The following is a 14,654-nucleotide window of genomic DNA, read 5'->3' on the forward strand; positions in this document are numbered from 1 at the left end:
ATGGTCATATCATGGATCATTTAGCTTGTCACGATCGTGTGGTGGAGAGACGGACCAAAACGCAGCATGAGGAAAATAAGCCATCTTCTTTTAATTAAACGAACGAAGATGAACATGAAACGAAAAAACACTATTACAAACAAACAAAACAACAAATGATCGTGAAGCTAAATAACGATGTGCACACACTGGCTACAAACGTTCTGACATAGACAACTAAACATACATAGACAACGCTAGACACATGTACTCAACACAAACCCATATACAATACCCAACAACCCCTTTACCATAAAAAACACCCAAAACCAACAAAACACAAACATTCCCCATGTCACACCCTGACCTAACTAAAATAATAAAGAAAACAAAGAATACTAAGGCCAGGGCGTGACATAGCTATTTGATTTGGAATTTTAGGACCCCTGTAGGTGAGAAACAAAAGAAGAAACCCGCACACTGCTCTTGCTAGTATCACTGCTCTTTAATAAGCTTTACTATCGGCCGTTACCCCTATAGGTAAAAAAAATCATCAGAAGGAATAAGGTTTTGAAGTGTCTGTCCTACATCTAGGAGATATAACAAAGATCAGGAAATATATATATTTTTCGGACATACAGTACATTCGGAAAGTATTCAGACCCCTTGACTTTTTCCACATTTTCTTACATTACAGCCTAATTCTAAAATGAATTAAATATTTTTCCCCCTCATTAATCTAATGACAAAGCATAAACAGGTTTTTAGACATTTTGCAAATGTTTAAAACATTTAGAACTGAAATATCACATTTACATAAGTATTCAGACCCTTTACTTAGTACTTAGCGATTACAGCCTCAAGTTCTTCTTGGGTATGACGCTACAAGCTTGGCACACATGTATTTGGCAAGTTTCTCCCATTCTTCTCTGCAGATCCTCTCAAGCTCTGTCAGGTTGGATGGGGAAAGTTGCTGCACAGATATTTTCAGGTCTCCAGAGATGTTAGATCGGGTTCAAATTCGAGTGGCTGATTATTTATTTAATCAGTTTTAGAATGAGGCTGTAACGTAAAAAAAAACATGCTATCGTACACATCAATCCAGAGCATCCCACACATGCTCAATGGGTGACGTGTCTGGTTAGTATGTAAGCCATGGAAGAACTGGGACATTTTCAGATTCCAGCAATTGTGTACAGATCCACGTGACACTCGGCCAGTGCATTATCATGCTGAAACATGAGGTGATGGCGGCGGATGAATGGCACAACAATGGGACTCAGGATTTCATCACGGCATCTCTGTCCATTCAAATTGCCATTGATAAAATGTAATTTTGTTGGTTGTCTGTAGCTTATGCCTGCCCATACCATAACCCCATTGCCACCATGTGGCACTCTGTTCACAACTTTGACATCAGCAAACCCCTCGCCTGGTACAGTTAAAACCGGGATTCATCCATGAAGAGTACACTTCTCCAGCGTGTCACTGGCCATTGAAGGTGAGCATTTGAAGTCGGTTACGACCCTGAACTGCAGTCAGGTCAAGACCCTGGTGAGGATGATGAGCATGCAGATGAGCTTCCCTGAGACAGTTTCTGACAGTTTATGTAGAAATTCTTTGGTTGTGCAAAACCACAGTTGTCCGGGTGGCTAGTCTCAGAGGATCCCGCAGGTGAATAAGCCGGGTGTCCTGGGCTAGCATGGTTACACATGGTCTGCGGTTGTGAGGCCGGTTGGACGTACTGCCCAAAAGACATTGGAGGCGGCTTATGGTAGAGAAATTAACATTACATTTTCTGTCAACAGCTCTGGTGGACATTCCTGCAGTCAGCATGCCAATTTCACACTCCCTCAAAACTTGAGACATGTGTTGCATTGTGTTGTGTGAAAGATCTGCACATTTTAGCATGGTCTTTTGATGTCCCCAGCACAAGTTTCACCTGTTCAATCATCATGCTGTTTAATCAGCTTCTTGATATGCCACACCTGTTAAGTGGATGGATTATCTTGACGAAGGAGAAATGCCACTAACAAGGATGTAAACAAATTTGCGCAAAAAATCTGAGAGAAATAAGCTTTTTGTGCATATGGAACATTTCTGGGATCTTTTATTTTTATTAACCTTTTCATGTTACGTTTCTATTTACATTCACTGTATATACAGTGCCAGTCAATAGTTTGGACACACCTACTCATTCCAGGATTTTTCTTAATTTTTACTATATTCTACTGTACATTGTAGAATAATAGCCAATACATCAAAACTAGGAATTAACACATATGGAATCATGTATTAAAAAAGTGTTATACAAGTCAAGATATATTTCATATTTGAGATTCTTCAAAGTAGCCACCCTTTGCCTTGATGACAGCTTTGCACACTCTTGGCATTCTCCCCACCAGCTTCATGAGGTAGTCATCTGGAATGCACTTCAATTAATAGGTGTGCCTTGTTAAACGTTCATCTGTGGAATTTCTTTCCTTCTTAATGCGTTTGAGCCAATCAGTTGTGTTGTGACAAGGTAGGGGTGCTAAACAGAAGATAGCCCTATTTGGTAAAAGACCAAGTCCATATTATGGCAAGAACTGCTCAAATAAGCAAAGAGAAACAACAGTCCACCATTACTTTAAGTCAGGAAGGTCAGTCAATGCGGATAATGTGTGCAGTCGCAACAACTATCAAGCGCTATGATGAAACTGGCTCTCATGAGGACCGCCACAGGAAAGGAAGACCCAGAGTTACCTCTGCTGCAGAGGATAAGTTCATTAGAGTTAACTGCACCTCAGATTGCAGCCCAAATAAATGCTTCACAAAGTTCAAGTAACAGACACATCTCAACATCAACTATTCAGAGGAGATTGCGTGAATCAGGCCTACGTGGGCAAATTGCTCCAAAGAAACCATTGCTAAAGGACATCAATAAGAAGAAGAGACTTGCTTGAGCCAAGAAACACAAGCAATGAACATTAGACCGGTGGAAATCTGTCCTTTGGTCTGATGAGTCCAAATTTGAGATTTTCTGTTCCAACTGCTGTGTCTTTGTGAGACGCATAGTAGGTGATCGGATGATTTCTGCATGTGTGGTTCCCACCGTGAAGCATTGAGGAGCAGGTGTGATGGTGTGGGTGTGCTTTTCTGGTGACACTGTCGGTGACTTATTTAGAATTCAAGGCACACTTAACCAGCATGGCTACCCCAGCATTCTGCAGCGATCCGCCATCCCACCTGGTATGCGCTTAGTGTGACTATCATTTGTTTGGCCAAGAAGCATAGTGATGGAGTGCTGCATCAGATGACCTGGCCCCACAATCACCCGACCTCAACCCAATTGAGATGGTTTGGGATGAGTTGGACGACAGAGTGAAGGAAAAGCAGCCAAAAAGTGCTCAGCATATGTGGGACCTCCTTCAAGACTTTTAGAAAAGCATTCCAGGTGAAGCTGGTTGAGATAATCTCAAGAGTGTGCAAAGCTGTCATCAAGGCAAAGGGTGGCTACTTTGAAGAATCTAAAATCTAAAATCTGTTTTGATTTGTTTAACACTTTTTTGTTACTACAAGATCTAAAACCCCAAACAGCAAGCAATGCAGATCTAGAATCACAGCGGATAGGAAAAACTCCTTAGAAAGGCAGGAACCTAGGAAGAAACCTAGAGAGGAACCACCTTCTGACGGGTGGCCAGTCCTCTTCTGGCTGTGCCGGGTGGAGATTATAAGAGTACATGGCCATTTAAAGCCAGATTGTTCTTCAAGATTTTCAAACGTTCATAGATGACCAGCATGGTCAAATAATAATCACAGTGGTTGTAGAGCGTGCAATAGGTCATTACCTCAAGAGTAAATATCAGTTGGTTTTTCATAGACGAGCATTCAGATGTCGAGACAGCAGGTGCGGGAGAGAGAGGGAGAGAGAGTCGAAAACAGCAGGTCCGGGACAAGGTAATGTAGCACGGCAGAATAGGAGCAGCAGCACGACCAGGTGGACTGGGGACAGCCAGGGGTCATCAGGCCAGGTAGTCCTGAGGGATGACCCTAGGGCTCATGTCCTCCGGGAGGGAGAGAGGGAGAGAGGGAGAGAGAGAGAATTAGAGGGAGCCTACTTAAATTCACACAGGACACCAGATAAGACAGGAGAATTACACCAGATATAACAGACTGACCCTAGCTCACCGGCACATAGACTATTGCAGCATAAATACTGGAGGCTGAGACAGGGGTGGGTCGGGGAACACTGTGGTCCCGACCGACAATACCCCCGGACAGGGCCAACCAGGCAGGATATAACCCCATCCACTCTGCCAAATCACCAACTTACTACCCTGAGACAATTTACTACCCACAAAGATCTCCTCCACCGCACGTGCCCGAGGGGGGCGCAAAACCGGACAGCAAGATCACGTCTGTGACTCAACCCACTCAAGTGACGCACCCCTCCTAGGGACGGCATGGAAGAGCACTAGTAAGACAGTGGCTCAGCCCCCGTAATAGGGTCAAAGGCAGAGAATCCCAGTGGAGAGAGGGGAGCCGGCCAGTCAGAGACAGCAAGGGCAGTTCGTCGCTCCAGTGCCTTGCCGTTCACCTTCACACTCCTGGGCCAGACTACACTCAATCATAGGACCTACTGAAGAGATGAGTCTTCAGTAATGACTTAAAGGTCGAGACCAAGTCTGCGTCTCTCACAGGGATATGCAGACCATTCCATAAAAATTGAGCTATATAGGTGAAAGCCCTGCCTCCAACTGTTTGCTTAGAAATTCTAGGGACAATAAGGAGGCCTGTGTCTTGTGACCGTAGCGTACATGTAGGTGTGTACAGCAGGACCAAATCGGAGAGATAGGCAGGAGCATGCCCATTTAATGCTTTGTAGGTTAGCAGTAAAACCTATAAATCAGCCCTACCCTTAACAGGAAGCCAATGTAAAGAGGCTAGCATTGGAGTAATACAATCAACTTTTTTGGTTCTAGTCAGGATTCTAGCAGCCATGTTTAGCACTAACTGGAGTTTATTTAGTGCTTTATCCAGGTAGCCGGAGAGTAGAGCATTGCAGTAGTCTAAAGGTCTAAAGGTGCGGACTCTGGCCGCAAAACCTGACTCTAAAGGGGAGGGTCCGGGTGGGCCTCCTTCACGGCGGCGGCTCTGGTGCGGGACGTAGACCCCCCTCCGCCTCTGGCTCCCCCCACTTTGGTGGCGCCTCTGGTGCGGGGACCCTCGCCGCCGACCCCGGACTGGGGACCCTCGTAGCGGGCCCCGGACTGTGCACCCTCGCTGGAAGCTCCGGACTGGAGACCGTCGTTGCTGGAGGCTCCTGACTGGAGACCATCGCTGGAGGCTCCGGACTGGAGGACGTCGCTGGAGGCTCCGGACTGGAGGCCTTCGTTGGAGGCTTCGTGCCATGTCTCACCACTGGAGGCTTCTTGCCATGTATCATAACTGGAGGCTTCTTGCCATGGATCATCACTGGAGGCTTCGTTCCATGGATCATCACTGGAGGATTCGTGCCATGGATCATCACTGGAGGCTTCGTGCCATGAATCATCACTGGAGGATTTTTGCCCTGGATCATCACTGGAGGCTTCGTGCCATGGATCATCATTGGAGGCTTCTTGCCATGGATCATCACTGGAGGCTTCGTGCCATGGATCATCACTGGAGGGAGGAGACGTATGGGCAGTCTGGAACGTTGAGCTGCCACAGGGCTCACCAGGCTGGGGAGACATACGGAAGAGTTAGTTCTAGGCGCAGGCACAGGACTCACCAGGCTGGAGAGACATACAAGAGGCCCTGTACTAGGCAGAGGCACCAGATACACTGGGTCGTGGAGGTGCACTGGGGGTCTCGAGAGACATACAAAAATTGGGGCTGCCTCTCGGGCTTCCTTGCCAGCCGCGTTCGTCTCGCCGACTCCATCCTCCGGTATCCCTCTTCGCACTGCTCCATAGAATCCCAGGCGGGCTCTGGCACTCTCCCTGGGTCGACCGACCACCTCTCTACCTCCTCCCAGGTTGTCTCATACCCCTGGCCACGCTGCTCCTCCTTACCACGCTGCTTGGTCCTTTGGTGGTGGGAAGTTCTGTCACGGCTGTTGAAAGAAGAGGACCAAGGTGCAGCGTGGTGAGCGTACATTTTCTTTTATTAAATCAGAATGACGTCGAACAAAAACAATAAACACTACAAAAACAAACAGTGAAGCTCAAAGGCAAAGTGCCCTAAACAAAGTCAACTTCCCACACCCACAGGTGGAAAAAAGAGATACCTAAGCATGGTTCTCAATCAGAGACAACGATAGACAGCTGCCTCTGATTGAGAACCACACCCGGCCAAACACAAAGAAAACGAAAACATAGAAATAAAGAAACTAGAATGCCCACCCTAGTCACACCCTGGCCTAACCAAAATAGAGAATAAAAACCTCTCTATGGCCGGGGCGTGACAAATCTAGAAGTGCCAAAAGCATGGATTAGCTATTTTGCATAATTTTTGGACAAAAAGTTTCAGATTTTTGCAATGTTACGAAGATGTAAAAAAGCCGTCCTTGAAATATTATTGAAATGTTTGTCAAAAGAGAAATCAGGGTCCAGAGTAACGCCAAGGTCCTTCACAATTTTATTTGAGACAACTGTGCAACCATCAAGATTAATTGTCAGATCCAACAGCAGATTTCTTTGTTTTTTGGGACCTAGAACTAGCATCTCTGTTTTGTCCGAGTTTAAAAGTTAAACATTTGCCAACATCCACTTCCTTATGTCTGAAACACAGGCTTCCAGAGTAGGCAATTTTGGGGCCTTACCATGTTTCATCGAAATGTACAGCTGTTTGTCGTCCGCATAGCTGTGAAAGTTGACATTGTGTTTCTGAATGACATCACCAAGAGGTAGAATATATAGTGAAGCCAATAGTGGTCCTAAAACGGAACCTTGAGGAACGCCGAAACTTACAATTGATAAGATCTAAACCAGGCAAGAACTAGTCCGTGTAAACCAATTAGGGTTTCTAATCTCTCCAAAAGAACGTGGTGATCGATGGTGTCAAAAGCAGCACTAAGGTCTAGGAGCATGAGGACAGATGCAGAGCCTTGGTTTGACACCATTAAAAGGTTATTTACCACCTTCACTAGTGCAGTCTCAGAAATATGATGGAGTCTAAACCCAGACTGAAGCATTTTGTATACATTATTTGTCTTCAGGAAGAGACAGTGAGTTCATAGTGTTGATGTCTTCACTATTATTCTACAATGTAGAAAATAGTAAAAATAAAGAAAAACCCTTGAATGAGTAGGTGTGTCCAAACGTTTGACTGCTACAGTATATTTTATTTCACCCCGTTTCTGGGCTCACAAACCTACTTCCATACCGCCATAACATTTTGAAACTGGTACCGGGTTACCTTCAGAGAGACCTGTGACACTTGTGGCGGTCATAGAACAAAACGAGTCTCCCCTTTCCATAGTCGGGTCATATTATTTTGTCGCCCAAACTGTTCGGATGCTGCAGACAGAAGTTAGCACATTGACAGTACTGACTTCAGACGAGTCCTGTGGGGCTTGTGGGGGTCGTATTAGTTTGTAGGCCAAACCGTTTCGGGCGCTACAGTTTTCATGAGAAGACCGATTTTCGGGATGTCTCCTGGTATGACAAACAGCGCTGTAGCTCTGCCACTTTCCACAGTAGATGTGGAAGGCTGACATAGGCTCATGCAGTGGATTGAGATGCAACCCTACGAACCCCCCCCCCCCCCCCCCGATATCTCTAGTTTTTTAAATTATGTTAATTACGTTGGCGCACAGGTGCGTCAATCGACTCTTAAGGATGAATATCTGTTGAAATGAGTATCGGTTGTTCAGTGGGCCTGCTACTTCTGTTAACTAACCTATTTTTTCCCAATTTCATTTTTGACAGATATATAGCAAACCAAAGTAAATTCTCTTCCATCAATGACAAAGACCTGCATTATTACCGGAACCTCACGAATCTGTGAGTCTTTTATGTTATGTGATATCTTATACTTGTGGTCATGATGGGGCCCAGATTGTCAACTAGTGCAGTATGATCATGTTTTTGTGTGTATTTGCTTTGCAGAACTGTGACTAACAGCCGGCTTACCTATGTGTCTCGACTGGCATTCCAGAACAACCTCAAGCTTCAGTATCTGTGAGTGGCTTCCATAGGCCTAAGGCAACATTTATCTCAATGTGAAGGCCAAATTAGAGTTCTTACAAAAATAATTGTTTACTGTAAGACAAACAACCCATTGGGCAAAAACTGGTTGAATCAACATTGTTTCCATGTCATTTCAATCAAAAAATGACATGTGATAACATTGAATCAACGTGGAAAACTGATTGGGTTTGAAAAAAGACAGGAAAGTAAGGGAGTTTCATGTTTTTTTCACCCAACTTTGAACCTAAATCTAATGACATGGTGACATGTTTGGTTGATTTCACATTGAATTCACATTAGTTAACAACTCAACCAAATGCAAATCAAAACTAGATATTGAACTGACATCTGTGCCCCGAAGCCGTTGTTGGAATGGTTGTACAGGTTAGCATTTCTTTTGGATATTTTTTTAGCATTGTCAATAATGTTAATTCTGATTGACAGGAATTTGAAAGACAACAACCTGTCATCGCTGTCTTGGAGGATATTTCGACATTTAAACATATCAAATCTGTGAGTTGCTTTTCAAATCAACTGTATTCTGTCTTATACTCGTCTGTCTCTCTGTCTCTGTCTTTCTCTCTCTCTCTCCCTACCTCTCTCTAACCTTTCTAACTTTCCCCCTCTTTCAGCAGTGTTTTATGTACCCCCGATTGACAATGGGTCATCATGGATCCCAAAAAACATTAGAGTGTGTGTGCGCGTATGTGCTCATCTCTTTGTGCTTATACATGCGTTTCTGTGTGCGTGTGTGTGCGTGTTTGTGTCAGTGTCCGTGTGTGTGAATCGACACTCAATGCTGTGTTTCTGTCTGTGTAGGATTCTTTCTGGGAACCCGCTGCACTGTTCCTGTGAGAACATATGGATGAAGCTATGGCTGGGAGAGGAGCTCGATGCTCAGGACCTCCAATGTACAGCGGAGGGTGGCGGGAGGAAACCCTTTACCAGGCTCAAACTCCCTCACTGCAGTAATGGCCCCACTTGATTTATTTTTATTGAAAATGTATCCTTCCCATCCTGATAATGCCCCCCCCCCGTCCCCCCCCCCTCCCGTCCCCCTCTTATGTCAGAGCGGGCTTACTGTCAGAGACAGAGAGATAATGGTCATAATGGAGAGTGGGCAACGCTGGACTTGGGAGATCCAGTTTCAGCAGAGAGAACTTATGTCACGGACAGTCATTCTTTAAAGTGGCTCGTTTGGAACAACATGCCCTCGTTATTCATACCCAGAGAGTCAACTCCCTTCCAACCCTAAACTCAATAGTTTTCGGGCATTGTTTACTTTACAGGCTTTCCGTAGAGCTCATATTAAAATTCTAAGACGTAACTCGTCTTGAGGTAAGAAAACAGTTAAGGTTGGGTGAAAATGTCAGAAAACTATCCCTTTACTGGCTTTGCGGAATAAAGGAAACTGTCCTTAGATTCACATGCTGTGTCCTAATGTGAAATTTGCACATTATGAGTACCCACTAACCAAAGCTGGTCTAGGATCAGTTTCCCCCTTCCACTCAGTAACATTTACCAGTGTGTATTAACACAGAGGAACCTGGGCCTGTACTAGTGTGCTCTGGGGTACAAAGGAGGCTATATAGTGACATTGATAACACTTATTGATCCGGCTGTCCAGCCTCCACTCCATTAGGATGCTATTTTCACCTTCGCCACGGTTACGTGCGGGCCCCTGGAAAGACGGCAGGGGGACCCCGTGTATGAAGACGACGCACGGGAGAGGCCCCACATGTGTACGATGCCCCATGGCTGCCAGCCAGCCAGAAACACTGAGTACCCTGCAGCCCCCCTTTCTCTCAGTCATTCTCTCTGTTGTTCCCTCTCACTCTCTCTGACCATCTCTCTTCCAGGGAATCTCTCCGTCGTTTTCAGTGAATCTCTCTGTTCATCTCTCCCTCTCTCTCTCTCTCTCTCTCTATCATCCTGTACTATATGAGCTCCACTGCTCAGTGCTGTAGTTTTCATGTGTTGGATGCAGAGGTTATCTGAGGCCAAGATATAGTCTTCACTGCTGCCTGTCAGTATTTAGATTGGAGATGTTGATGCTGAAAGTTTTACTGGTGTCTAAAACTGGTTTCAACCAGTATACAACCATTGCAACCAGTTTAGCCCACGGGGTGTGTTGTTAAAGATGGACACATTGTAAAGGTATACTGTGCCAGCTGGCAGTGCTTGTAAGAGAGATGTAAGAGAGATGGTAAGGGCTGATATTGTGCTCTGAGTGCTGAAATTAATAGTTTTCTGGGTTTTAGAATGATTGAGAGGGTTGCCATGCTGTTAAGAGTCTTGGCGACGTCCCTGAGTGGAGATAAGAGATCTGTCCATTTCATCAGCCAGGACTTTCGACAGACATTGGCCCTTCTTCGCCAGACGCTCCCATGCCATTGACCACGGCTAAGAGGCAGCCAAGCTTCTGATTGGACACATAGTCAGGTCACAGTCAGGTCACAGTCCCCTCCCCACCAATGTCTGTTGTGTTGTTGTCTCCCTTTAGAGAGACTCCAGACAGTGTCCAATCGATTTTATCGGAGTTGCGAGACACATGGAGTTGTAATCTGTGTGTAACCACTGCCGTGTGTGTGCAGTGATTTTTAACTAAGATGGCATTGAATCTCCCCTTCGTTGTCGTTGGCAGAGGTTCCCATGGCGACTATGAGCCCGTCCAAGGTGATGGTGCAGGAGGGTGCTGATGTGGTGCTGACATGCAACACCTCCGGAGAGCCCTCTCCTGAGCTCATCTGGAAAATGACCCCACTCATCTCCTACTATGAGGTCAGTCACCACGCCGCCCCCCCCACCAGAAAGCCCCGGCTCAAATTGGTCTCGGGTCAAAATTAGTGCGCTATATAGGGAATAGGGTACCATTTTAGACACGGCCATGAGTAGGGCCAGGAGTTTTACTGACCACATGACCTGACCAAGAAACATATTTGTTCATGGTCAAGTAAAACTCCTGGCCCCACCCATCAGCAGGTGCAAAAATAAGTGGCATTTATTTCAAGCTGGAATCTTTAATGGTAAACTGCCACGTCTGTTTGCGACATTACAACAACAAATAAGTTACTGCAAACAATGAACACTGTTTACCCTCTGACATCAGTGCAAACGTGTTAGAACAACAGAAATGTACTGCCATGTTTCTTTACCACATTGTGCGACGCTCCTCACCTCCGCTTCATCAACAACAGAGAACAACAACGGCAGTAGTGCTGCTTGCCCTACTGCAGATTCCATCTTTAACAGTAAAGTTGATGACAAGACTGGATCCAAAATATACAAATGCAGAAAAATGCAGAAAATGTTTTCACAAAAATAATTAACTTGAAAAACAAACTTACTTGGCCAATAGCAAAATTACCTCAAGTTGAGGAGGACTAAGGCAAAACGTCTCAAACTCAGGGCAAAATGGCTATAAACTCACACGTGAGTATATGGCAGAGCTATAGCAACAGCGTGTTACCTAGACAAGCAGCTGATTGAGGTGAACAGGGATCCTAAAAGGACCAACCTCATCTGGCATATTGCAGATCTTTTAACACCAAGGATTTTATCACCAATTATTCACTAGTATTGGTCTATAATGGTACTTGCTAATCTAGTTGTGTAACACCATTTGTTTAGCATAGGTTATCATACAGAAGAGACAGCACAATGTCAAAGAATCAACAACTACTAGGGAAGGATATCTGTTTAGAAATGGTAAAGAATGATCTTACAATATCCCTAACAACCAGCAACAGGTATTGTGTTTGCAAAAGATTTTCAAAATAACTGTTGATGTGTTAAAGCATTGGTCATGTGGATGAGATGGGTACCTGACTCACTGTGTCTCTGTGTTTTCTTCTGCAGATTGAGACCTCAGGCCAAGTGTCTGAGCTCCATCTCTATAACCTCTCCTCCCTGGACAACAACTGTAAGATCACCTGCAGTGCTGGGAACATTGTGGGCGAGAATGAGTCCACAGTCCTCCTCAACATCCTATGTGAGTTCCAAACATGACTCACATCTCTAGACAAGAGGGGGAAAGAATGAGAATAACACCTGCCTTAACTCGCCCCCCCCTTCTTTTCTCCCCTCTATGGCTTCTCCTTCTGTCTCACTCACTCCCTCACCCGCTCACTCACTCCCTCACCCGCTAACTCACTGGCCCGTTCACTCCCCCCCTCTCTCTCTTTCCCTCTCTCTTTCCCTCTCTCTTTCCCTCTCTCTCTCTCTCTCTCTCTCTCTCTCTCTCTCTCTCTCTCTCTCTCTCTCTCTCTCTCTCTCTCTCTCTCTCTCTCTCTCTCTCTCTCTCTCTCTCTCTCTCTCTCTCTCTCTCTCTCTCTCTCTCTCTCTCTCTCTCTCTCTCTCAGTTCCCCCTAACATTAGTAAGCTGAGTGATGCCTACCAGGACCACCACTGGTGCATCCCATTCAGTATTTCTGGGAACCCAAAGCCCGAGCTCCGCTGGCTGTTAAACGGGGAGCCGGTCATTGAGGGACCCTACATCGTGACCATGATCCATGACTTCTCTGAGAGGGAGTACCACGGCTGCCTGCAGCTGGATAGCCCCACACACATCAACAACGGACCGTACACCCTGCTGGCCAGCAACAAGTATGGACAGGACCGCAAGACAGTCGATGCCCACTTCATGCGCAACCCCTTTGAGGGAGGTATGTGTTGTGTAGTGTAACCACTCTCTGAATCTCAATTAAACCCCTATCCCACTTGTTTCATTCTGAGAGGATTGGATAGTCTGCACCATATATGGCAACAACTCCACCTGGCCTACCATATTATTTACATCTATCTCCAATCCTCTCAGATCTACTCAAGTTATTAGAGGGAGGGGCTAGGGGTCAAATTGCACATAGGACGGGTGTCAAACTGAATTCCTAGAGAGCCGTGTGTCTGCACATTTTTTCAACTGTAATTATACCTTAAAAATGTAAACGCAACAAAATAAAAGATCCCAGAAATTTAACATATGCACAAAAAGCGTATTTCTCTCAAATGTTGTGCACAAATTTGTTTATATCCATGTCAGTGAACATTTCTCCTTTGCCAAGATAATCCATCAAGCAGACATGTGTGGCATATCAAGAAGCTGATTAAACAGCATAATAATTACACAGGTGCACCTTGTGCTAGAGACAATAAAAGGCCACTCTAAAATGTGCAGTTTTGTCACACAACAGAATGCCACCAATGTCTCAAGTTTGAAGGCGTGTTCAATTGGCATGCTGATTGAAGGAAAGTCCACCAGAGCTGTTGCCAGAGAATGTAATTTTAATTTTCTACCATAAGCCGCCTCCAACGTCGTTGTAGATCATTTTGCAGTACGCCCAACCGGCCTCACAACCGCAGACCATGTGTAACCATGCTAGCCAAGGACCTCCACATCTGGCTTCTTCACCTGCGGGATCGTCTGAGACCAGCCAACTGGACAGCTGATGAAACTGAGGAGTATTTCTGTCTGTAATAAAGCCCTTTTGTGGTGAAAAACGAATTCTGATTGGCTGGGCCTGGCTCCCGAGTGTGTGGGCCTATGCCTTCCCAGGCCCACTCATGGCTGATACCCTGCCCAGCCACGTGAAATCCATAGATTAGGGCCCAAGGAATTTATTTCATTTGACTGATTTCCTTATATGATCTGTAACTCAGTACAATCGTTGAAATTGTTGCATGTTGCGTTTATATTTTTGTTCAGTGTATTTTCAATTGGTGTCCAATTAAGACCTACAGTAGACAAGCAGGTGAGCGGAGTTCTTATCTCATCTATTACCTTATTACCGTATTTTACCCAACAGGAACAGTGACAGAACCTCTTTACTATGGTGAGTTGCTGTTAAAATATTTACATGGAACATTGACTGTCTAAATGACTGATTGAACTGTTTAGCAATAAACAATGTGCTCTCCTTTTATGAATAAAAGATGTCCTGACACCTGAGGATTGTTGACTTGTGAAATGCTTTGGAAACTGATTCCTGAGCTTTGCTTTTTGTCTCATAAAGTGTTAGTACTTTCTTTTCTCTTTCCTCTCCTCGTGTCACACCGTCTCTGGGCACCACAGACCCAACTACAGGTATGGTCACTGTCCCTCACGTTACCTATTCACACAGCAGAGCTTTCATAGCACATAGGCCCATGTCACTCTGACACACTCATAGAGGGAACACTTTACTTGAAAGGGTACCTTCATAAGGACTTCATAACCCAACCCATATATACAGTAATGTTTATGCCAACAACCGCAAGACATAATACCAATATTCTTATTAAGTCCTTATGTAGGCACCCCTTCAACTAACGTGTTACCCACACGGACAGACATATTTGATCAACTGCATTTAAAATGAGGGATACTTAAACATCTGCTGTCTTCTCTTCTCTTTGAAAACAGACGACACACCTCTAGATCCACCGGAAGACAGAGTTGCTGTAAGTCACACTCTAAGACACCTCCTTGTGCACTTGTTTTGTGTTTGTGTGAGCCTTAAACTGTTCTGGGAGCAGTCCTGTTGT

At 45.1% G+C, this 14,654-nt stretch overlaps 1 protein-coding gene across 3 annotated transcripts in view; it reads left to right on the forward strand.

Annotated features, from left to right (window-relative positions):
* The window catches only part of LOC129826026 (BDNF/NT-3 growth factors receptor-like), a 115,968-nt gene that overhangs the window by 2,759 nt on the left and 98,555 nt on the right, over positions 1–14,654 (forward strand). For 2 of the 3 annotated variants that reach the window (XM_055886288.1, XM_055886290.1), the window contains exons 2-11: positions 7,875–7,949; positions 8,055–8,126; positions 8,580–8,648; positions 8,955–9,103; positions 10,780–10,916; positions 11,994–12,126; positions 12,497–12,799; positions 13,937–13,963; positions 14,203–14,214; positions 14,533–14,570. In XM_055886288.1, the coding sequence (XP_055742263.1) occupies positions 7,875–7,949; positions 8,055–8,126; positions 8,580–8,648; positions 8,955–9,103; positions 10,780–10,916; positions 11,994–12,126; positions 12,497–12,799; positions 13,937–13,963; positions 14,203–14,214; positions 14,533–14,570 (1,015 nt within the window). The remainder of the gene's footprint in view (positions 1–7,874; positions 7,950–8,054; positions 8,127–8,579; positions 8,649–8,954; positions 9,104–10,779; positions 10,917–11,993; positions 12,127–12,496; positions 12,800–13,936; positions 13,964–14,202; positions 14,215–14,532; positions 14,571–14,654) is intronic. The other variant, XM_055886291.1, reaches the window with a different exon arrangement.

This window comes from Salvelinus fontinalis, chromosome 28, assembly GCF_029448725.1.
Source record: "Salvelinus fontinalis isolate EN_2023a chromosome 28, ASM2944872v1, whole genome shotgun sequence".
NCBI lineage: Eukaryota > Metazoa > Chordata > Actinopteri > Salmoniformes > Salmonidae > Salvelinus > Salvelinus fontinalis.